This window comes from Argentina silus (assembly GCF_951799395.1).
Source record: "Argentina silus genome assembly, chromosome: 4".
NCBI lineage: Eukaryota > Metazoa > Chordata > Actinopteri > Argentiniformes > Argentinidae > Argentina > Argentina silus.
In genome coordinates, this window is record NC_139658.1 from 287880 (window position 1) to 312680 (window position 24801).

The window sequence follows — 24801 nt, forward strand, 5'->3', positions numbered from 1 at the left end:
TACTGGGCCTCACATTCACAATGATCATTTAATCACCCTCTTTATTAATACACTTGTTTCCACAGAACACTGATTCATTCCAGAACTTGAAACCGAGCTGAACATTTGATGAACATCTTATCATAATCTTTCCAAAAAGTCATGTCGAATGATTTCTAGATTGGTGATAAGTAAATGCATCAGAGTGTCGTTGGAGGAAGACGAGTTGTTGCACATTTTGGTGTTGTCCTGACATTGATTCATTCTGGAGTGTGGCTGGCATAGCAGATGGGGCCTTTAAATGGAGTTCACTCTAGCAGACATCACTTCATTTCTGTGAGAGCCATCCTCATTTCCTCTGTCTCTGCAAGAGGGATACCGATGGCTCATAAGTATGGCTAGATTTGGGGCTGACACAGAAACCCTGCTGCACCTTATTTGCACCACTCAACTCATCATCCACTCATATTGTGGAAGAAATGTTTTCAAGCAGAGCCTGTCCGTATGTTGGATGCATCACAGGTCTGTCAGCCTTCAATTAAGAGACCAAGAGAGAGTGGGCGAAGGCAGCAGGAACTTAGACCACGTCAAAGACAGTCTAATTATGCATTGTGAACAAAGCACTAAATTACATAGGAAGAATAATCCTGTAGTTCAAACGCCCAGAGGCAGAGAAGTTCAATTTTCAAAAGGTCAATTATAAAAATAGATTTATACTAATTTACAAATGAAATTGGCCTTTGTTCATGACACAAAGTGAATGTTAACCACATTTATTGTATATCTCCTGGATTTCTTCAATGGTATACATTATATAATCATTGCTCTCTGTGATGGTATGCGGTCTTTAATTCAACATACTACAACTTGAGGAGAGAATCTGGTTAAGGGCTACATTACTTACTTTCTTTCTTACAGTAATGAGTACATTATATTATGGCTATGTTCATTCTAAATTGTGTATAACCAATATATACAGGACTACAGTTTTCCACTTCCATATACAACAGGAAAATTAATATAGAGGCACAAAACGGATCTCACCATGGCAATAAAACCCATGTGGTTCAGAGGAAATGTGTTGCAGCATCAGAGCACAGGAAAACAAGCTGCCCTGTATTTCCACCAGGGAGATCACATGTATCTACTCCCAGATCAGTTTACTACTTCTCTCTAAAGGCAAATAGCCTCAAAACCAAATCAAAGGACTAAAAAGCATTCTAAATAGAGTGCCACAGTCATGTAAGATAAATCCATGAGGCCTTTGAAAGATTGCATTTAATTCTGAGCGAAAAAAACTGAATGTCAGCACGTCCAGTGGCCACTCATCAGCAGAGAGTTGATTGTGTGGGTCTGTTGTTGGGGGCCAACACATTTTTTTTTCTTCCGGTGGTGACATATTGAAATGGCGTGTTTTTAGGCAGTGGTCCATGCCTGACACGGCCCACTTATACACTCATCAGCAAGACCTGCAGCGCCTTCTCAGCTGCTTTGTTCCAGCTGATGTCATCTAAACCGTGTCCCTGCAGGGTTGTCTGGGAGAGATAAGACAGCCCCCCCCCCCTCTGGTCTCCTGCAGAAAAAAGGGCTTGCTGCTATGAAGATGGATTACCCAGCTGGTGACACTGGCTCCCCTCCCTCTAAAGCCACTGTGGAGCACTAATGCAATTAAGGCAATTCATCTTCAACAAAAGGGGTTCAGAGCCCCCCTTTGATTATGCACACTCCTGAACAGGTGTATGGCCGCACACTTATTTACATAAAACAATACATGTGATTATTGATTACTCTCAAGTACAGTCACTGTGCTAATGGTAAGGCAAATCTGTAATAGACCAAGCAGTGGATAGTGTTTGTCCACTCATTAGCAAAGGTGAACGAGCCTCACTTTAGAACATATTATGGGTTTTTAACAATGACTGAACCACAAACATTGAGGAATCATTCATCCTCCGGTAGCACAGTCATTTTGAAGTATGATCATATGTTCTTCAATTGTTATAATGACGTGTGTGTGTGTACGTTTATGTGTGTGTGTGTGTGTGTGTGTGTGTGTGTGTGACAGAGAAAGAGAGAGAGAAAGAGAGTGGGAGAGAGAGAGGGAGATATAAAGAGATAGAAAGACTCAGCACATTTTATGGATCTCACACATATTCTCAGTTCTGCAAAAAGTAAGTTGGCAGGGGGACCTATTGACAAAGCAATCCAGCATTCTGACAAGATTTCATCCACCACAATACAACCTGGGACAGATGCACACAATCTTCTGATCTGTACATTCTTCTTGTTAATTACCTCTGTGTCAAACTGAAGCCAGGTGATCTGCAGTGAATACCATTTACAAAGCAAAGGCAAGACAATTATCTTTTTAACTTCAAAAAAGCCCAGGACTCCACTTGACTACAGATATTGATATATTGTAATAGAATTCCCTCTCTAGATAGTATATTATGATATATTATGTTTATGACAGTAGGGAAACTGGTCCAGAAAAAAACATTTTTCCCCCATATCCAGTGAGTCCCCACCACTGCATTCTAATTAAGGTACCTAGAACAATAGAGAGAGCGTACAGTATATCTCAACAGTAGGCTTGAGCCGGTATCAGAATTTTCAAACCGGTATACCTTTGTGACAATATACTTACTACACTGGTAATACCTTTAAATCAACCCCAAAAAAGTATGGTAATGTTTTGGATTCAAACCAGACGGTAAAGGCTGGACTCAACCCTACTCAACAATAACTCTTAACTCATATCCATAAAAGAAGGACACTAAAATCAAAATGGTAGGCTCAGTATCTCTGTTGGACATCATGGATGATAGCAGCATCTAGGTATACAGGGGAATTGAAGGGTGCCAGCAGCGTAACCACTATGCAAATGCCCAGCCACTTTGTTTGACAAGCAACAACACTTCTTTGTGTATATGTAAACCCTGACGAGTCACTGCACACACAGTCTTGCTGTCAGACTCATGCAGCTGCGATGACACCCAATGGGTGACCCCTGTCTGGATCAGGGCTGTCTGAGTGGACCCCTACGCCCAGCCTCCCATCTCTCTCTCCCACCTACACAGCTCACATTGCTTTTACCAGCAATCTGGCTTAACACTTTGTACCAGAAAAGTCTGAACATATGTCAGCAGACACTGGTATGGTGTCATTGCCACCCCCATGGAGCGCGAAAAGTGCTTGATTAGCACCCCAACTCTGCACTGTGGGTTGTCTGGTTAGTTACCCTCAAAGAACTAGACAACAACCTGGCCAATGCAATTACAATTCCTTCAGTCCTCCATCTGGTTTGCTTGCAAACTTAATACCTACACTATAAATACTGCACATCAGAGTTTGTATGTCTACAGATTACTGTAATATGAGGGATTTACAGGAGTCTACATCTGACGTGGGTAGGTAAACAGACGTTATCTCATCTATATCTCCAGATGCTTTACCAAGCTAAAGCTGAGATAAATGTTAACAGTTGAGAAGAGAAGCTGTATCAGTGAGGAATATAATCAATATGACTCAGATATAATATCAAGCTACAGATGTGGACCAAGTAAACATAATCATAGCCAGAGGTGTTTGGCATTAGCTCTTTATCAATACTACTAGAACATTACCTCCAGGGAACTATATCTGGACAAATCCTACGGTACCACTACAGTGTCAAGAATATCAAAACCCTTGCAGAGAGGATTAGCAATAAAGAAGATGATTGTCAAGGTACCTGATGCTTTCTCTGAGAGCCTCGTTGCCTTTCCTCCATGAGATCACACCCCAGGGAGACATCTTGGGTCTGCACTCGATGAGCATGTCTCCTCCCTCCTTCACCAGGATGTGAGTCCTCAGTTGGTTGTGGGAGAAATCTGGGGCAACAGCTAGACAAGACATGCATGTTAAAAAACCAATATCAAACTCCTTGGCATCCTCTGCCCTTAATATTTTCCCTCTTAAATCCAACTTTTGATATGTTAGAGTACATTGTGTTCTGCATCCCAAATGCTCTTGTGGAAGGGCCTCGGGAGCTAGGCAGAGGCTACGGAGGCTCAGGGAGACTGGGTTATGCTCCACACTTAAGCTAAGCAAAAATATTAGCAATACAGTATAGTGAGTACAACAACAACAATAATTATGAAATTGGATGTTATCTGTATAACCTCTAATTGTTTTAATTACAGAACTAAGCTTGTATAAATCATGACTATTTTCAACACATCCTCACTGCTATGCACTTCAAAGCGAGGCGTGTGTGCCTGACACTGAGCGGAAATGGCAGGAAAGAAGGAGTGTGCACTGTGCTCCTTAATTAACAGGGAATCATTTTCAAAGCTAAGAAAAACAAAGGGAAAATGTCATGTCCTTTCGTTTTTCAGCGCAAATTAGTTTTATCATGATAATTTCCACCGCTCCTGGATCGTCCTCCGTTGCTTTTATAAGGCACTTCAATTAGTGTGTCTCTGCCAGGGACTGTCAATGACATGTTTACCGCCACATTCAATTTAACCTGGCCTCTTTGGCTGTGTTGAGTCTAATTCTAATCAATGGCAAAACAATGATCAGGCTGGTAGGAGATGGATGGGAAGTGAGGGCTTGGGGGCAGCCCTGAGCCTAGTGACAGGTCTGACAGGGCAGATGGGTGGGACTGGTGAGCAGAGCTGCCTAGGCATATATCAATGTCGCTGATCTACATTCATCCTATAATTAATGCTTTTTCATTAGTGGGTAATCCCTGAAAGGCTGGAGGTCAACTCTCTGGTAGTGTAGAGTAGGCAAAACTATAGCATTGACACAAAAGCATGCACCCACATGCGAAGTCATGCACACATGCACAAACGCAGACACAAGCAAACACGCACACTGTAAATTCCATCTGGCTTCGTCTTACCTATGACTCTGAGCTCTGCATTGGAGTAGACCTCGCCATACTTGTTTCCAGCCACACATTGGTACATTCCAATATCGGCCAGGGTCAACTGACTGATTGACAATGCCCCATTGGCGACCTGTATGCGCTCCTATGAACACAGAGACACATGCCTTTAATATGACTTATTCCCATAGCTCATTTACATAAAAGCATCCAGCCAGTGTGCCAGTGAATTATGGTCTGGAAGTGACGGACATGGCAATAAATCTAGGTTTTCATCACTAATGGAGGGAAAGGGTTGGGTGGAGGGAGGCAGGGTAGCAGAAAATGACCCTAATCAATCTGCATGTTTATGAGAGTGAAATAAAACCATGGCCTATTTATATCTCTGGCTGCACCACTGGGCCTGTTTCTCCTTCAGCAGGAGGAGTAGATGACGGTGAAAGGAATATCTTAACATCAGAGGTATACTGCATTGTGGAAATTGGTTTCCTGATAGATATGCCCTATACATACTAAGTACTGTTTGCTGTAATGTACACGGTGAGTCCTGCGGTGCTGAGCCACCCTTGAATAGCTGCTTCCTGCCACAGTGGAGGAAGCTCTGTTGTGACTGGCCCATCAAAATAAACATGCTTATTATGGCTATAACTCACTAAAAGCAAAGCACTTAGCTACTTTATCACCACGGTATATTTATTTTTCTGAACTTAAGCGTGTATTTATCCAGAGCTGCATTAAAACCAAAAACTGTTTATTTTTGTTCTGCTCTTTATGTCAGTTTTTGCTCCCTTGATCTTCTGTGTTTTCCACAGGCTCAACCTTAATGTCATTAGAGCACATTTCCAGAGGGGTGTATGAGGTCTCTGCCTCTAGTCTGACAGGATTAAGGTACTGTCACATGAAAAGAGAAGCTGTCCTCATTGAAACATCACTAGCTATTCCTGTTCACCAATAATAATGAGCAGGTTGCGTCTGAATTTCCATAATGCTCAGTGGCTCTGGATACACAGGGCGAATATGCCTGCTGGCAGGGGAGGCAAATGGTGGCGTATATCAGTCCGTGCGTGGAAAACTCTCCGTTTACGGCTGCTATTAATTAAGCATGACGTTCCTCTTAAATCAGCAGTTTTTCATGTGGGGACCTGGGGGTACCATCTGCACACCTTCTGCTGAATGAAAATGATTGGCAATGTCAAGCCAACACTCCCGGGTCACTTCATTTGATATAGTAAAACATATAAAAAGCATGACAGATTGATGTTGAAAATAAACAACTGTCATGGTGATTTAAAAAATGAATCTTTTCATACTTCATTATCATCAATTTATATCACCCCAGTCAGGCATGTATGAGAGATGCATTCAAATAATCTGAACTATGGACACTTTGGGTAGCACTTAATCTATTGACTAAATGTTGAAAGTTATCAGCAAAATTTTGGGTAATATCATATAATCAGTTAGCTCAAGTTCCAATGAGCAGGAGGAACAGAAAGGTCCCCATTGATTAAGTGTAATGAGTCACAACAAATGGTATATCTCCCTCTCCCTACATCACTGACCTTTAGTTATCAGATTGATTAAGACCGCAGTGGTTGATGGCGACATTTCAAACAATGTAACACCTCTTGTGATTCATCTATTTATCCAAGTGCATTACTAATCCTTCCATTGATTATGTCCATGTTAAGGTAATCCTAGTCCATCAGAACTAACACCATCAATGTGTATTCATCACAGATTCACTCAAAGACATCAGCATCAGATGGTCCAGAAATCTGTGCAGCCAAACTACCGGTGTGTAGAAGTCTAGTATGAATTAAAATGTGTAAAATTAAAACAAGTTTGAACAAAAGCATCCCTCTTTCCTGGAGATACACAATTGGGTTAAGTTGTCATTTAATCTAGGGTCTTTCACCAACCGAGAAAACAAACCATTACACAGAATTTATAAAGGTTTTTTAATAAAATGTGATGCAATGACTAGACAGATTGTTAATTATGCACGGCTGAAAGCAACCCTAATCTGCCTTTATGGGAAAAATAGAGCCTGCTGTTTGGAGCATTGCCTTTGGTAACAATAACACAGGCTTCTCTCATTTCTACTACATATATAACATCAAGGATTGATCGATACCCTCTGCTTTGTTTGTGACCATTTTGTATAATGAAGAAAATTAGCATAAAGTCTGTTTATTTATTACGTCCAAGCTGTGCCTGAGTGCTCACCATCAATCTCTCACAAATAACCTGGCCACGTAGCACCAAGGACCTGGCGGCTACCACTCAGGGATATGGAATCATATTTTCAAAAAGCCATAATGAATACTTTACTCCAATCTATGGTGTTTTTATTGCCATTAGAATAAGCTGAACAAATAACTAGCTTGGGGTCTGTATACTGTAGAGAACACTATCTAGGCAGAGTGTTCATCTCTCCTTATTGCACTTGGGGGGGAATCTGAGGAGGCGCATAGCTACAGTAGATCAAGGATAGGATTCACATTGTATTTATAAAGCCTCTATTTTTTCAGAAAATGACTGCACTCTGAGACATTTGATCTAACATATGATTATGGTGGCCCTTACATCATCCTGCTTTCAAGACTAGCATGAAATTGTTGGCTTGGTGGCAGTTGGGTTTCTTAACAAACCGACGCTGAGCAGACATGTTCAGGATAATCTAAATCCTTTTAGTTAAGTGGTGTTCTGGGGAACTGCACAATTTAAAGGCATGCTCTAGGAAAAGAGGGGGTCTTGACCTATGTTTAGATTTGTTCCCGTTTACTGCCAAGTACACCAGAGAGAATTAAAACTGAAAATCCCTGAACAGGCACTGCTTTGTCTGGGTTTAGTAAAATAGTGTTATACCGGGTTTATTACAGTAATGTAAAGTTTTATGTTCATAAAACTATCTACATTAGATGAAATACTTAAATGCTTACAGTGTGTGTTCATGAATAACTTTAACTTGGCTTTCATTTAATATGCTGGTACTGTACAAATCAGTACTCTAATGTTGTTAATATGTTCAAATGTTGAACATGATTTAATTTTTTTTTTTAAGAAAACCCCACTGAGTGGCAGTGAATCTCTACCATTGCTGTTGGATGGATTGTCTGTAAACACTGTTTCAGGAAAATGCTTCTTGATCCTCGGTACTCCACTCCAGTGTGAGAAAAAGTATTGTAGAGAGAGCTCACCTCCAGAGACTCCAGATTCTCTCCGTTCTTCATCCACCTGTATGAGGGCTTGGGCTTCCCAGTGGCTTTGCACTCCCACACCAGTGAGTCGTCGATGGGCTTCTGCACGTCCTGGGGCTTCTCAATCAGATGTGGAGGGGCTGCAGGTACAGAATAAGGTGGCAATATATTTGACTATTTTCATAAAGATTAGTGAATGACGTTAACTAGAATAAACCATAGATATCTAACTTAGTTATCTATTTATTTACTAATTAATCCTGTGCTTGGACCCATGTAGAATCGAGTAAATAGTGACACATTGCCTTGCATTAAATGGTCCATGAACCAACGGATGCTTTGTTCATTATGTGGGCTGACACAGGGAGAACAATATACCAAATGTAGTGTCAATGGGTGGTACCATAAAATGCCTCCTCCAATACCATTTAAGTAAATGATGGTATAATTGTAGATAGGCTACATGAATTCCTACTGTATCTTGCAAGTAACTAGTAACTCAAGTCTAGTTAACGATTTAGCAAAAAAAGTAAGGATCATAAAACTGCAGAGATTTACTGTCCTCATAGCTATGTTCAGGATGATGTGTAGGTCAATCCACTATAATCTTATATCACACAAGGCTATTGTCAGGACAAGAGTAATGGCAGACCATACCATTACACAGACCAACCTAATGCCACACTCAAGGACTGACCTTTGAGGTGACTTTTCTGTAATAGTACATACACATCCTACACTAATTGGATTCTGCTCCAGCTTGTTTCCAAGTAATGCAAGATGAAACAGTGAAATCCAATAGTAATTGCAAATGTATCCCTACAGTACCTTTGTGCATTATATTTGATGCATGTGTGTGAGAGCAAGAGAGAGAGAGAGAGAGAGAGAGAGAGAGAGAGAAAGAGAGGGAGGGAGAGAGACACTACTTGTGTGGTGTTTGTCTGTGCTTGGATCTATGTATGCCTGGGTATTACGTGTGGTGTTTGTGTGTGTATGTGTGTGTGTGTGTGTGTGTGTGTGTGTTTGTGTGTGTGTGTGTGTGTGTGTGTGTGTGTGTGTGTCTGTATGTGTGTGTGTGTGTGTGTGTGTGTGTCTGTGTGTGTGTGTGTCTGTATGTGTGTGTGTGTGTGTGTGTGTGTGTGTGTGTGTGTGTGTATGTGTGTGTCTGTGCGTGTGTGAGTGTGTGTGTTAGACAGAAGTGCCGCCAGAGGAAATAGCAGAGAGCTACTCCATTATCACCAGTCATTTAGCATCGCATCCATGCCACTGCAATCTTCCAGGAGAGCCTAGTGGGCCTGCTCCACCCGCTCCACCTTTCAGGACCCCATTGTTGTTGTTGTTTTTTCCCCTCACTGTCAGGGCCGTTCACTCCATCCCTCACCCACTGAGAACATATCGACTCTCAGTCAGAGCTCACAAAATGAAACCGGGCAGCTCGTCCCCGGCTGCATAGTGCCCAGCATGCACACAATCAACCAAAACATTTCAAAATAAAACAAAGGGGGAGATAGTAGATAGGGTGAGTATGCTTTTGTGTAAATGCTATTATCTTAGTCTAGTACTTGGGCACGTCTGAAAAACTGTAGATGAAATGGTAAAATGGAGCCAGCCTATGTATAATTACTTTCATTTATCATTACAGTATGTGTACCTTTTGTTCAAACAAAAGGGAAAATGCAATAAAGTGCAAAAATAGGTTATGGTTTTCAGGCTTCTTTTTTTAATGTATTTTAATTCAATTATCAGCATTATCTTACCAGACAAATCGAAGCATCAACACCACAGCTGTGACATTAAGTCGAAAGCATGATTATCAGTCACTTTCTGGGTGCAGAACAAAATTAAACCATTAGCATCTAACTGTCGATGTTGGTGATCATTTGAATGTCAGAGTAAAATAATACATTAATTTCTATCCTCAGCAGAAAGCCCAGCTTTCCCTGCTTTATGACTGCAGGTTCTAGTGATGAACACCAGATTCCCTCATTCCCACACACTGCTGACGAATGTCTCAAAGGCTTAATTCCAAGGGACTTCAAAATAAGATTACAGATTTTTATCACCTAGCAGAGAGAAGGAGGCCAGACCTGCAGCTAATACGGACAAAGCAGCCCCCGCAGCTCATAGCATGAGCTACACTGCTGCTGGGTTCTATTATGTGGAGGTGCTGGGCCCTTCCAGAAGCCTTGTAAATAATGGCAAATTGTTTAATGTACAGAATGAGTTATTCCTGACAGCTGACAGAGCCTGACTTATACTCCACGGGGGGGGGGGGGGAACCAATTGAAGGAGAGAGCAGGTGAAATTGGATGAAAATTAAGACATCGTAAATATTTACCTACAGAAATAGATATGGAAGAATGTCTAACAGTTGGAGGTACTTTGTACGAATCTCACCTGCTTTTAAAAAAAATAAATGTTTGTAATGCAATGTGTAAACAGTATATATTTCCAGTATGTCTTTCCATACAGAAAATACTTCCATATCATTAGTCCAGCAATGCTTATTTCTAGTCTTTTTCGAACATCTTATCCATGACTGATCCACATTGTGTGGAAAAATAAACAATGAAACAACAAGTCTAATGAAACATTCAGGAAGCCCAATGAGCTATTCTTGTAAATGGGTCATTAGGCATGCAGCAGAGGAAAATTCCAGAAGGGAAAAATAAATCTCATTGGTACGGATAGCCTTCAGGTACTTACATAATAGGAGGACTTCTTGTATGTCATCGCATGACTACCACTCTAACAACAAAAGATCACGACCAGAGACGTAGGAAGGGGGAGGTGTGGGAGGTGCAGCCGCACTCCCTGTCAGCGGGGGTCTTTTTTTATTAGAGAGAACCCAGGCCCACCCAATCATGCTGGCTTGAAATGATATAAAATAAAATAAAAATAATGAAGTTGATTTGTTGAGCGTATGGTCTTCGGAAATGTTATGGGAATGCAGTGGGAAGTTCTTGTGATCTAATTGGTTATCATGTTACAATAAGGTTACAAGCAAATATTACGCGTTGGATGAATTAGCCTACATCCCAATGATATAATAAGTTAGTATATTTATCTGATTGTCATCAAAGGCTAATAATTACAGAATTTGTATAAATTATTAAATTATTTGCTGGCTCAGTAGGCCACTGGCTTCGAGGATTAAGTGGAGGATTGGAGCAAGCAAGTGGCATTGTCAAGCCCTGTATAGTCAAAGCACCTGCAGAGAGACGTGGGCGGCACAAAACTGCTACAATACATCTGCAAACTTTATCAAAGTTGCCTAGATGAGCATCGAAGGTCCCAGGGAGGTGAAACACCTTTTGATTCTATGTTTGACGTGCAAGTTGTGGGTGTAAAGTGACTCAGGAGGACGTTGCTGCTGCATGAGTGGTCTGAGGCGTTTGTTCATTTACCAGCGTTTTCAAATGATTTGATGTGGTTTGTTGACAAAGTGCAAAAGTCACCAGAACTGCTTGTTTAACAGGTGATATGCAACATTTTCTCTGGGTAGAAAAGGGGGGGCACAGCTCTATATTTCCTATATTTTCACCCCCTCACAAAATATACTGCCTACGTCCCTGGTCCTGACCCTTCATTTGAAAATTCATAGAAAATGTGCTTGGACTAAAATAGTAAGACCCCAGAGATCCACTGATAAAGCCGGTGGTCTCTTCAGGCACAAACACCACTACTCCATGAAAGTCAAAATACTGATCATCTGCTGGAACCAAATATGAAAACATATTTGGCCTTAAAGTGGAAGAACAGCATGCTCGTGGCAGGATTTAGGGAAATTGTTTTATCTAGCACAGTTCCCCTGAGCTTTTAAAGTCCTGAGTACACAAGTGATCATTTAATGATTTAGATCAAAAAAGTCCACAACTAATACATGCATGAGTGATAATGGCAGTGAATTCAAAACAAACACACTGTATTCAGTTGAATAGAATACTGTACTGTTGGATGACCATCTACAGTATTAACCTCAGCTTTAAGTAAGGGATATAATCTGTTTTATAATCAAATTAAACATACATATGATTATGATAGTCAGACTAATACAAATAACAATGACTGTACAACCTCCTCTTCTTCCTCTTCATCCAGATGCTGTAGTGCAGATTATTTCGGAGGCATATGTGCCTCTGGTCTAAGTATAGCACATTTAACAGCTTTGATCTCCAGTCAAGTTGGATGTCAATCACTGGGCCATCTGGTGGAAACCAATACAAGGCATACGAACAAGGTCGCATCCAAGGGCTCTGCCTCATCCGCATCACTCCTTTAATCTGGATCGAAATATTACAGGCATCATGGCTGACGGGCCTTTAATCATTCTGATGCACCGTTCAAATGATGCTCCCCCATGCAAAGTGGCGGAGAAGCTGTTGATTATCATGGGCTGTGTTTTAAGACCAGTTAGGTCTTGCTTTGATGTCTCACAGTCAAAGCCAATCTGACACATGCAGCCTTCTCTGGTCAAATATTCATGTGCTTTTGGATCACCTACCATAGAAGGAGAGCTTTCCTTTTACAGTGTTCCTCCCCCGTGAGTTCTCCGCCACACACTCGTATGTGCCGGCATCTTCCTGCTGGAAATATGGGATTTCTAGGACACCGCTGGCTTTCCTCACGTCCACCTTCCTAGAAAAGGGGATTCCGTCCACTCGCTTCCAGTTGATAGAGGGGACAGGGCTGAGGATAAGTGGAATGAGGTAGAGTAGCATTGAATCATGATTACCTAAGAAAGATATACTGTACAAATCAGATCATTAGATTGATATAACATTTAACCTTATCCTGATTCAGTTAATTGGATAAAAACAGGAGACATGGAGAAAATGAATAATTCAGTGAGTGAGTGAACCAGGACTAGTCTCTCAAACCCTATGTACACCCTTCACCAACATTCTTAGATGTGTGGCCCAGCCCCAAACAGATGATGGTTTGAGGCATGAAGTGAAACATGAAAAATATCACGCTGTTTTTTAATAACCTCTCCCTTTTCATGTATTTGTGAGCCTATTAAACCAAGTCCAAAGCATACTTACTTCCCTAAAGCAAAACACTCCAGTTTCACAGTTGATCCTTTGGCTACATGGACAACCTCAGGAAACTGAACTTCGATCTTTGGCTCATATTCACCCATCACGCCTGAGAAAAAAAATACACACAACCAATATCAGCGGAGCATAGACACATTTCCTTGGAATGCTGACTTCCCTGTGAGTGTCCTATATGTGATTACTGTCATGTACCGAAGAAGCAGTTCCTTTGGGACACCAATAACAGGTTTTCTCATTGCCGCTTTTCTTTATCTGTGATTCGTTATCACATTTCCAAAGGGTTTTACAGCACAAATGGCTGTCGAAATGGAGGAAACAGCCCAATTTCATCTCCTTGATTTTGTAAGGAATGTGTTATCTGGATGGTTCCCTGATTGACTGTGAAAGCTAATTCAGATCCTTATCACCATTGTCTAATACAGCAAGGTAACTGTGGCCAAGTTAAATGAGACAGGTAGAAGTGGTGGTAATTGTCTCAGACCATAACCTTTAGGAGGTAGTACAAGCTAAATGTGCAATGTGTGACTATAAGGTTGATTATTGATGCATCCTTGTCACACCAGTGGGTTCAGTGCCTTAGTTCAAAACAGCGTATTTTAATTAAGCATTGGGCAGTGCTCTGGAATTGCTTGAGATCTGGAGGATTGATTGAATCAAATTTAAATTGCCGTGCATAAAAAAACTCTCAAAAATAACAAACAAAAGAGACTGCCAACAGAATTTCGAAAATATGTTTTTGGATTTGTTTCAAACAAAATAATTAACATAAATGAGCATAACCCTAAGCCCTTAACGTCTTACTAAATGTTATGCACACAAAGTACCAATTTCAGATTAATTGTGATGTCGTATATTACAAAAATAACCGACAAATGCTGTTGCTTCTTCACAATAACTATCTTCTTAACTATTCCCACCTGACTGCCAAGTAAAGTAGGTGCAATGTCATGTAATATTCTGCAATATATCTGCCTGACTACATAGATAGACTACATTTCCCCTGATACAATGAATCATAGTGGATAATATTCAAGAGGAATAATTTACTAAGTATTAAGTATTTGTTGTGCTATCATTGTATGTATTTGCAGCTGACATACAGGGATATGGCAGGGATATGTTTTACAATCATATGCTCAAATGAATATGAAAATCCAGCATGAATCAGGATGTACATATCTTATGTCTTATATCTACTTTTATCAGTGGTGTTAAACACAAGTTAAAATAATTTTCCTGGGACAGAAAATCCAACAATTAGATCACTCGCAGACAAATGACCTTTATATTGGAGAGCATTTGATAAGGCCAGCCTAAAGCATCGAAACAACATGCCACATCTTAAATTAGCAACGAAACAGCTAATTAACCTTTGAATTTCATTTGTATTCCTTAAAAACACTTGTCCTACTTGTCTATTTCCTACAAGTAAGTTAGCATTTTTGTTTCATGGCTGTGAGTAGGTCTTTCACTCCAATAGTTTAGTCCTCAATCTTAAACCAGCAGAGCAAACCCTTTCACAATGAACAACTATTGGTTATATATTTGTCTAAATCCTAGTTCAGGCAGGATGCTCACGTCAGTATAACCATTTATTTCAAGAAAATGGTAAGACATTTAAGCTTGGTATAATTGGATGGCTCCTCTCTGTATAGCTCCCTGCCTGGAGTAAAACGACCACAACATACAATATGGCAGGGAGACTAAGGCTTATCAAACCCCCGTAGGAAGGCTACATGCAGAACGACTGAGCAGGTGGAGGCTGGGGTGGCGGGTGGGAAGACCACACAAAACATACTCTCATAGCCAGTTCAATACATACACTGTTGATGTAGATGGATTTGAAGACAGGCTGATTATTATACTGGTCTGAAGATGAGTATTGGAAATACAGCTGTTGGCTAAATTCGTGACCACTACATTCTATTTACATGTGTTTACTATCTGTGTTTGTGAGCCAAAGGAATTGCCTTGATCAACTGCTATCACTTTACAAGTGTTTTGAGTTCATTGTGTCAAAGAAGAATGGGCACACCTAGCCAGCGTCCTGTTGGCGATTAAATGGTCACACCCCTTTTTTCTCCTAGTTGTTTCTATTATGACATTTCAATGTTTCATAGATACTTATTTTAATGTGTGTTTTACGAGTAGTATTTTGATGTTATTTTCATTATTGTGTGATGTTTCTTTCCAGTATTTTGCTTTGTATCTTTGATTACGTTCCACAGAAATTCAGTCAAATGGTCAATCAGTTCATTACAATAGTAATTGGAATGGAAATGGTATCGCACCGCTAGCTCCGGATCCAGATGAAGATACCTATGGAAAACATTTGATGAACGGTCCTTTGATGTTTTCTGTAGAATTTCCATTTGGTCTGGGATGGTATAAAATGTTTTCAGAATCTTGCTTCGAAAAGATTGCTTACCCGATCTCCTACGTGAGTTAGCACGTATAGTCTTGCTGGACAATCTTATTTTTAATTGATTAGTTTTCTAGAACCATCAACTACAACAATATGTTTTATATGTTGTGTGTTCACACTTTTGATTGTATGACTTGAACTAAGCTGGATGGTTTACATTATTTCTTGTCTAAATAAATCTCCTCAATTGATGATTATGCTTCTCTCATTTGTCCGAAAATGCAACAGATTAATCTGTATGCTAGGATAATCTGCTAGAACTCTGCTTTGAATACATAATGACCCGGTTAAGCCTAGATATATCATTATAGTCAATTAGTTTGTGTTTGCACGATGCAATGGTCAGCGCACAATACGGTTCAGGTGTCCGGTTGGCGCATTGTGATTTCTGCAATTAGAATCTTATCTCATAATTGGGAGAGATATTTTCGACATGTAGCATGTCAGGAGATATATCTTATTTAACTCGTTATCTGTATAATTGATTCCTGACTAAATCTGATATTCAAAGAGTCTAGGGTGTTGCTCTCATTGCTCATAGACACAATGTTTAAGAGTATTTCGACTATAAACTATTATATCATTATATTTGGCGAGTGCCAAATATATAGAGCCTCTGAATCATCTTTTGTTCTACTGGAGTCAGATCAAACTTGTTCACTAACTATTCTACATTCCCTTGGTCAATATAAGATTTGGGACCGCTCACTCCATTGAATGCCATGGAGAAACATTAACTGGCTGCTTATAGCCTCTGTCCCTTGAACATGTGATGATGTTGTTGCATACGTATGAACCAGCTATCCTGACACCTGGAGGTGCGACGTTGACTCAGAGCAGCCTAGCTGGACCAACGTGATGGTCAGATTTATCTAAACAAATGGTAGATCTCATATAAAAATATGATAATACTACTTATCGTACAAATAACAGAACACAATACATTTCACATGCAATATGACTCCTCTGTTTTGACTTAGTGTGGTGTGATTTTCATTGAACTGGAACTCACCATCACTGCGCAGCACTAGAGGAGTGGGCGGGCCCTGTACCTGGGTCTTTGTGACAGTGTTGGTCACCACACAGGTGTAGTTGCCCACATCAGAGGGCTCCACTTTAGCAATGTACAGATTCCCTGTCTCCTGGGAGATAAAGCGCCGAGTGTCCTGCTTCACAAATGAGGGGTACTCATTAAAAATCCAGGAAAAAGTCAGATCTGTGAAAAAAGGAGAAGAAATGTCTGAGATCAAATAAAACCATGACTAAATCTAGGTTCAAAGGTCACACAAATTATCATCGGTGTTTGGTAGTTTCATCAGAAAACCATTAGACAAAGGTACCAATTTATTCTTGGTGAAATGCTGTTGTGTCAGAGGAGTGTTGTTCTGATTTGTCACCCTCCTAAGGGTTACCACAGGGCTCCATGCTAAGGTGAAAATTAATGATGGTCAGAGTCTGTGATTATGGGGCTCTGTAATTATCTGGACACATTTCAAATAATATCAAGTGGCAGATGGTGCCAACTGTTACCTTGTAATTTCTAACTTCTGTAAAGTAAATAGTGCTGTAATAAAACATTCAAATACAGTGCTATTGGTATAGTAAGGGAAACAAAAATTGGTAGGGACACAGGGAAAGACAGGATCTACTATGACATCCAGGATACAGAGCATCATGTTGACTGGTAACTGTCAGGTTGGTAATATCAGCGGTCATTCTCTGACTCTAAATGTCAGCATATCTTTAATGTCACATCTTTGTGTTTTGAATCTTTAAAAACGAGCAAAACACATATTTTGAAGTGACCTTTGACACAGACAATTTATTTTGCTATTTGTCTGCTGATTCTATTACTCTCTGTGCCCACAGCCTTTTACCTCCAGAGGCCAAAAGGATTCACAGAGGAGCCTTGAAAACCAGCACTTTACATTCATTTGAGAAGGATGTACTTCTTTAAAATTCTGCCCTGTTTTGTACTGCATTCATCAAATAACAGTTCCCCCAGGATGCTCACTCATCATTGTCATAATCATCATCATCATCATCATCATCATCACAATCATCATTATCATTCAGAAAGCAGTTTAATAGATCATTTGGGATCCTATTGTGCACTGTACTGTACAGCTAAAGAAGTACCATATTGCTCTGCTTCAAACTAAGAAAAACAAATGAGGAATGCTGAATTGGATTTCACCTGGTGCACTTATAAATGCTACTGCTTTCAGGGTCAAGTTTTTTTGGGTCATTTTTGTTGCTTAGTTCTCTTTTGGTGCTTTCAGTGACAAACCATTACTTCTGTACGTTCTGACATTCTAATCAGCGGCAGTGGACTTCTCTGGTCCTTCTAATTGACAGGCATGTAGCATTTCCCTGCTGAGCCTAATCAAAGCCATTCACTTGTTAGCAGACTGGTAATTAAACAAAACAGTCTTGGATGATTCCTTCCTTAGCCTTTATAACTGCCTGGTCATTTATCACAGCATGATCCCATCCATGCTATGGTTGCCTCACTGTTAGACATTATAGCAGGCCAATCAGCCCCTCCACAGCTCTGGTTGGGTTGGGACCTGAGTGTGTATGTGTGGGGCTTGAACACAGAGAGTGATGGCACAGCAGAGGACCACAGGGACCCTAAGGTACACTCACAGGCAGGACAAGGCATGTTGTTAATGCTCTAGTGCTTTAGAGCTGTGGTTGCACCTGCTCATACATAGTGTTAACAAGGGATGAAAAATGTGGCTATACGAGTGAGTGATGGAGTACTATCGAGTGTGAAAGTCTAACGAGATATCTTTGTCAAACATGTATCATGAATATGAAAATATTCCCAAAAATGTGTGATTGTACATTTATGCGATAGAGGGTTGTAGACTTCTTGCATTCAGAAAAAAAATGCAGATGCACAAATAAATCAACATTTACTCAACAAATAAATTCCGTAATGTAAACAATGTTACATTTACTACCATGGTAACAGGGAATTAGCTGACTAATTAATATGACAGGCAGGCCTGGCAGTCAGTACATTTGCTGGATGAAATTATTTGATCATGTTCAACAGACAAAACAACAAACACAGAGGCCAAGGTGGTTTCTAGCTGCTATTTTCTCTGATCAGTTTAGCTGCACTAAAATTGATCTGGGTAAATTATTTTCCTTTGAATATCTTGCCATTGTGCTAAAAGCTGAATCAAATGTGCTTATTTTAACATTATACAGACCACCGAAGCAATCAGCAGTATTTCTTTCTCTCCGAGCTTATGTCTACCAGTACTACAAGTATGATCGAATAATTCTCAATGGAGACATGAATATTCAAATTAATAATAGTTCTGACTTGAAGGCTATGGAGTTTATGAATCTCCTTGACAACCTAGGATTGACACAACATGTAATGGAAGTTACCCATCAACGGGGTAATATACTTGATCTGGTAGCATCGCAAGGAATAACCATTGACAATGTTTCAGTGTCTGACATTACTTTTTCCGATCATTATTGTGTACTCTTTGATGCTCTGTTAAGTACACACAGCAACAAAATAGACAATTTCTTATTTAAAAACGGTACTTAGATACTACAGCAGAACGAAAGTTTTCTGAACTTGCAAACTCCTTTGATCAAAAACAAAGACTAACAATAAGGTCTCAGCTGTTCTAGAAACCTTTTCTCAAATTCATAGAATGATTCCACCAATTCCTACAATCCTTTAATGTGTGATTATGAATGTTAGCGACAGACAATACATTTACATTTATGGCATTTAGCGGACGCCTTTATCCAAAGCGACTTAGAACAAATACATTTGTCTAGTAAGTGAATCATCTATCCATCAGTCATCATAAGAAAAAGTAATCTTCACAATCACAATGCTAGAAGAAGGAATAATTACTTAGAAATATAGATTTTTTATAATTAATTTATTTACAGTAGAGAAACTTGTACCGGGGGGTAGTGGGGATGAATAGGTCTTTAGGAGGGACAGTTAAGATATAGCCTGAAGAGATGGGTCTTCAATCTACGACGGAAGATAGGTAGTGACAATATTCTCTATTCTCTAATGTTCAAAAGATGATACATTTGAGAGGAGAAGTTATTACGTTGAGGAGTCCCCAGAGCAGGGCCACCATCGGGAATCCCAGGGCCTGGGACAAAATGTGCCAGAATTTTTTGCCCCAGAGAGGGATGTCAGATGCTGACAAAATATAGTGTGGTGTGTGTGCCTAGACTGCTAGGGTTGCAAAACGGTTCTGAGAAGTCACAATGAAATGAAGAGATCCGCAAAAACGGAGAGAAGTATATCCTAAATGATTTGTGAAAATGTAAAAATGATGTTGGAAGACGAAAACCTATGCAATTCTCCAAAAGAAAATATGCCATACTTTTAGACGACACAGCTGTCTCAAAGGTTCCAAACACAGAATCAAATCAAATCAAAGTTTATTTATCATATGCACAGAATATAGCCGTAGATGGTGCAATGAAATGCAGTGCAATATAATAACAATAAAAACGATAACATAAGGTGCATAGTACATAGCAGCAGAACACAACAACAATATAGGGCAGTAGCAATAGTAGTATGAATACTACTATTCAGGAACCTGTTGGTCCGGGTCTGGATACTCCAGTACCGTTTGCCAGATGGTAAGAGAGAGAACATGACGTGGCTGTGGTCCCTGATAATCTTCCCGGCCTTCCTCTTGCACCTCCCAGAGTAGATGTCCAGAATGCAGCATAGAATGACAAACGATTGGAAATGCTTACACAAGCATTCCTTATGTTTCTATTAGTGTCAGTATAGTGAGCCAACAATTAAAAACCAGCCTCTTGGCTTTGTTCAAAGTAGCTAACGTGATTAATATCTACACACTGCAGGATGTCGCCTGCCTCTTTAGAGCAAGCCCAGTGGCAAAGTCTCCAGGGATCCCCCTGCGGAGTCAGCGCGCTCAAAAACAATACATATTCATTTGAACATGGGGAATACTTATGACAACGGTGAACAACAAGAGCATCGTAGGCCTGCATAAACCGACAAAACAACCCATCTATCAATACAAAAGGAGCTGCTTGGGTTTATTATAAGGACATATCAGTTAGTTCCTACTTAGTTAGTACAGTAGATACATCAGTAATGCAGTGTTCATTCTTAAAGTGGGGGAAGGTTCCCATCTTCATCATGCATTATGAGTGTCAATGCCTCCAATTTATATTAATAATGACACTGCTGCCTAATGATCTTGTATTAATAATACATGTAAAAGCTCACTCTGACAACAATATGCATTTTTAATTACTGGGCTACAAAGTAACAGCGTCAAGGCATGCTGAGAAGGATAAACAAACTTAAAACAAAAAGGTTCCTATTAGCCTTGTTCAAAGTCGAATAATCCTCTGATGTCATGAGGAAGTAGTGTTGTAGTGTTGAGAGGAGGGGCTGCTGAGTGATGCCATGATGAGGCTAGTATCTGCCACTACATGAACTGTTCCTCTTATCTTTTCCACGTTTTTGCTTTCACTGAGTAGAGATCCAACCAGGTCCAACAGTCTAGTAAGCCTTGGCAAATTACTTTTTTAGAACAAAAACTTCATTTGGTCTAATCAGTATCTCCTGATTCAGTGAACTAGGGCCTCTTCCACGAGACTGCCTCTCAATGCTGGAAGCAGAATTCCACACAATCTCTGAAAAAAACACCCCCTGAAAGTACTGCCACTCCAATTCTGTAACAAAGTGCAGTGCACCAAAGTTTGCTCTAGGCTAGACTCATCCTTCCTCCCCACGTTTTGTTACTTTACAGGACTGGACAGAGTGCACATGCTCTGTGTACCCAAAGCCTGAGGTCTTAGGACAAAAAAGAGAAGAAGAATACACAATATAGCATTTCCATTCTTAGTGGATATGTGCAAAAGTGAATGAGTGGCCTTAAAAGGTCTCTATTAGAGGATGGAGGTCAGCTGCATTAGGTCCAGGACTAAACACAGTAATTGGGTAATACAAAGACCAACTGGGTCACACTGGCAGCCTATTCATGTAGTGTGCTTTGAGAGTGAGCGAAAGTGACAGCCTTTCAGCTTCTCTTGCTTCTATGATCTGAGGTGACTGCGGGAGCCCATGGGAGGAGAATTCGACTCTCCACTGCACATTTCTGGGAATGGAACCCAACACTTTTACAAAACACACAGTATCATCATAACCTCATAATTAAAATACCATTTCCATTAGTATTACTAATCATATCATGTAAGCAGCTCATGTGTACTGTATGTGCCCACTTTGAATCAGGTGTGTTCGACTATAATTACTGCACATCCCTGCCATGTTTGGCAAAGCAGGAACATTGCCCTGTCAAATTTAAACTGCATGGGTGAAGGCAGCTCCTTGCTCAGCCTGTGTGTCTGTATCTGGCATGGCAGTGTGTGTCATCCTTGATCTGCACCCAGCCCTGTCCCCCTGTCCCCCTGTCTCTCCTCTGCTGACTATGGAGAGCAGGTATGCTTCACACACACTGGTCCTCAAAAGAGAGGAGCCAATGGCTATATTATTGTGATTCCTCACAGAAATGGTAATAATCGTTTTCTTTAAAATTACCACTACTTCAGTATGTTAATTTATTGATAGCACAGTATAAACTGTTCTTGTAGTGAACAAATAGAATAATTGTGGATGTATAGGAGCTTTACATATGTACTATTTTTAAAACGTCTTTATGGGTTGTTATGCCTATCAATGCTTTTGAGTTACAGTACTATCTATCAGTAATATCAAAACAGTATCAGTGTCTCTGAACTGTGGAAATGTTTCATATAAGTTTTAAATGATAGGATCAGTGATAAGCAAATGTATTAATAATTGAAAGGTGGAGGTTGATACGATCTGTCTGTTATTGGCTCTCATTCTCATTATGTCCTGGCTAAGACAAGCCAGAGTGTATGAGAAAAGCTCATTTGAATTTAGACATACTAGATAAGGAAAAAACATTCCCAAGACAGAGATAGCTTTGAGAGTTATATTACAAAATCTGAAAAGATCCCCTATCCAAAAAAACTATATCCTTATTCTTAAACTAACCCTGGTAAGGCAAAGCTGAGGACACAAACATAGACAGATTGGAACATAAGGAGTCTCGCAATGTGTCCATACTGGTAGGACAGGAATACAGGTACTTTATATGCTGTTCAGCTACAGAATACAATTGATTAATATTGTCACCCCCTTAACCTCATATTTGGAAACACTGATTCAGATGGACCCTTGTTAATAGTCTTTATGCCATGACCTGCATCACAGGGGGTCAAAGCATGAGAGAAGCAGGAGATAAAAACAGGGGGGAGAAAACTTGTTTTCAATTTCACGACTGTAATATTTCCTTTTATCATATACACCATTTCCTTTCATTACACACACCTAAGGTCAATCAATAAAAATGAGAGGGTTTTAAGTTCAAAGCACATTTGAGAGAGAAGACAGTATATCAATGCAATCATTCCAGGGAGTCATGGCAACATCCATCTATTGATTGAATTGTACTATAACCACACAGCCAGACAGCTAAGTCTACATCAATCTCTTAGCTTATTAAATGGAGGTACCATTATAGCAAGCAATATTACAAATCACTAAAACAACTGAAACTTCACTTAGGGAATATTGCTCCACCTCATCCCTGAAGGGTCGTATTGAGGACCTGGGGCATGTCTATAGTTTCTCTGGATTAGCCCTAACCCTAACCCTAACCCTAACCCTAACTATAAATGCACTATGTTACGTATTGTGTCTCTGAAAGACGCAAACTTTAAGTTGCCATGTGGTCTTCCGGTTAAATGGGCGGATGGTGGAGTTGATGTGCTTGATGTACATATCGCGGAAAATTTAAATGATTTTTCTACTATTAATTTTGATTAAAACATTGCAAAATAGATAGGATCTTGAAACCATGGAGAGGAAACACCTCTATGAAAGAATTACCGACTAACTCACTAGTGATTTTACATTTCAGTCATGTTATGTGAGCAAAACATTTATTTGGAGGGTTAAAACTGTTAAATATTAACCCTCTAGCCCCCAATAGAATTCCAGAACATACCTGCAGTTTACTGGGTTTTTGTCTTCAATGATTCTATTTCTCTAATGTCTGAAATAATGGTGAATAACTCAAAATCTAAGGATAAATGTCAATTACAAGTTAATTTACTTTTAAAGATGAAAGGCTAAACTTTATTTCATATTAGAATCCCTTTCATAATTTGTCATAAATCCTAGGTGATGTCAAAAATGGCTATCAATGGGACAGCAATACAACTCATTACAACTAAAAGAAAACAAGAAATTAACCTTGCAGTCTAGTCATTATTGATACCAATCGATTTGCCAGTTAATATAAAACTAATTTGGCAAAAAGTATAATGTACAGATGAAAACATTAGCTCTGATTTACAAGTCTCTCTGTCTTAGATCACTCCTTAATATACTGATGGCAACGTGCGCTTACTACTTGGTAGTCTAGATGTCACACTGGTTAGGCTACTCCTAAAGCCCATACTTCCAAGCTGGGTAGCCTAAAAATACAATAACACAACCATTTTATTACTTTCTGGTGTAAAATGGAATTGATTGATATGTAACATTTTGGCTACAGTAAAATCAATGTTTGCATTTCAATCTTCTATGAACGGAATTCATTAAATGAAGAACTTTACTTTTCTAGGGGAGGAGTGGGACTGGATTGTACTCAGCATTCGAATTGTATCTCTAATAGACTGTCTAGTGGTTAGATAAATTGTCACGCTTTTGTTTGTTAATGGGAAATGATTTGAGCTTGTTGTAAGCTATTCATTACTAGCCAACTATGAAACATGATGATGATGATGGACAGGGGTGTTCTACAAGACTACCTGGACAACGCGGACTGGGAAATCTACCGCGAGATGAATGACGACCTACATGGGTACGCGCAAGGAGTCATGGGATTCATACAACATGGAATTCAGAATTCAGAAAGACTGTCCGGCTGTTTCCAAATCAGAAACCGTGGATAAATAGCGCAGTCAGAGCTGCACTCACCGCGAGAGATACAGCCTTCAAATCCGGTGACATCACCAGCGACAAGAAAGCCCGCTAAAATAGGAGAGCTTACATAACGACAATTACAATATGGAACAAAAGACACAGCAGTTCAGTTAATGGTCATTCCTTGCAACACGAAAGGCTGGGGCATTGTCATAATGTTTAGCCAACTATGGCATATCATGGATTAA

At 39.9% G+C, this 24801-nt stretch overlaps 1 protein-coding gene across 2 annotated transcripts in view; it reads right to left on the reverse strand.

Annotated features, from left to right (window-relative positions):
• cntn4 (contactin 4) overlaps window positions 1-24801 on the reverse strand; it is a 92125-nt gene that overhangs the window by 20909 nt on the left and 46415 nt on the right. For both annotated transcript variants that reach the window (XM_083668702.1, XM_083668701.1), the window contains exons 6-11: window positions 16556-16759; window positions 13104-13206; window positions 12563-12747; window positions 8059-8198; window positions 4871-5000; window positions 3713-3863 (exon numbers count right to left, since the gene is read on the reverse strand). In XM_083668702.1, coding sequence (XP_083524828.1) covers window positions 3713-3863; window positions 4871-5000; window positions 8059-8198; window positions 12563-12747; window positions 13104-13206; window positions 16556-16759 — 913 coding nt within the window. The remainder of the gene's footprint in view (window positions 1-3712; window positions 3864-4870; window positions 5001-8058; window positions 8199-12562; window positions 12748-13103; window positions 13207-16555; window positions 16760-24801) is intronic.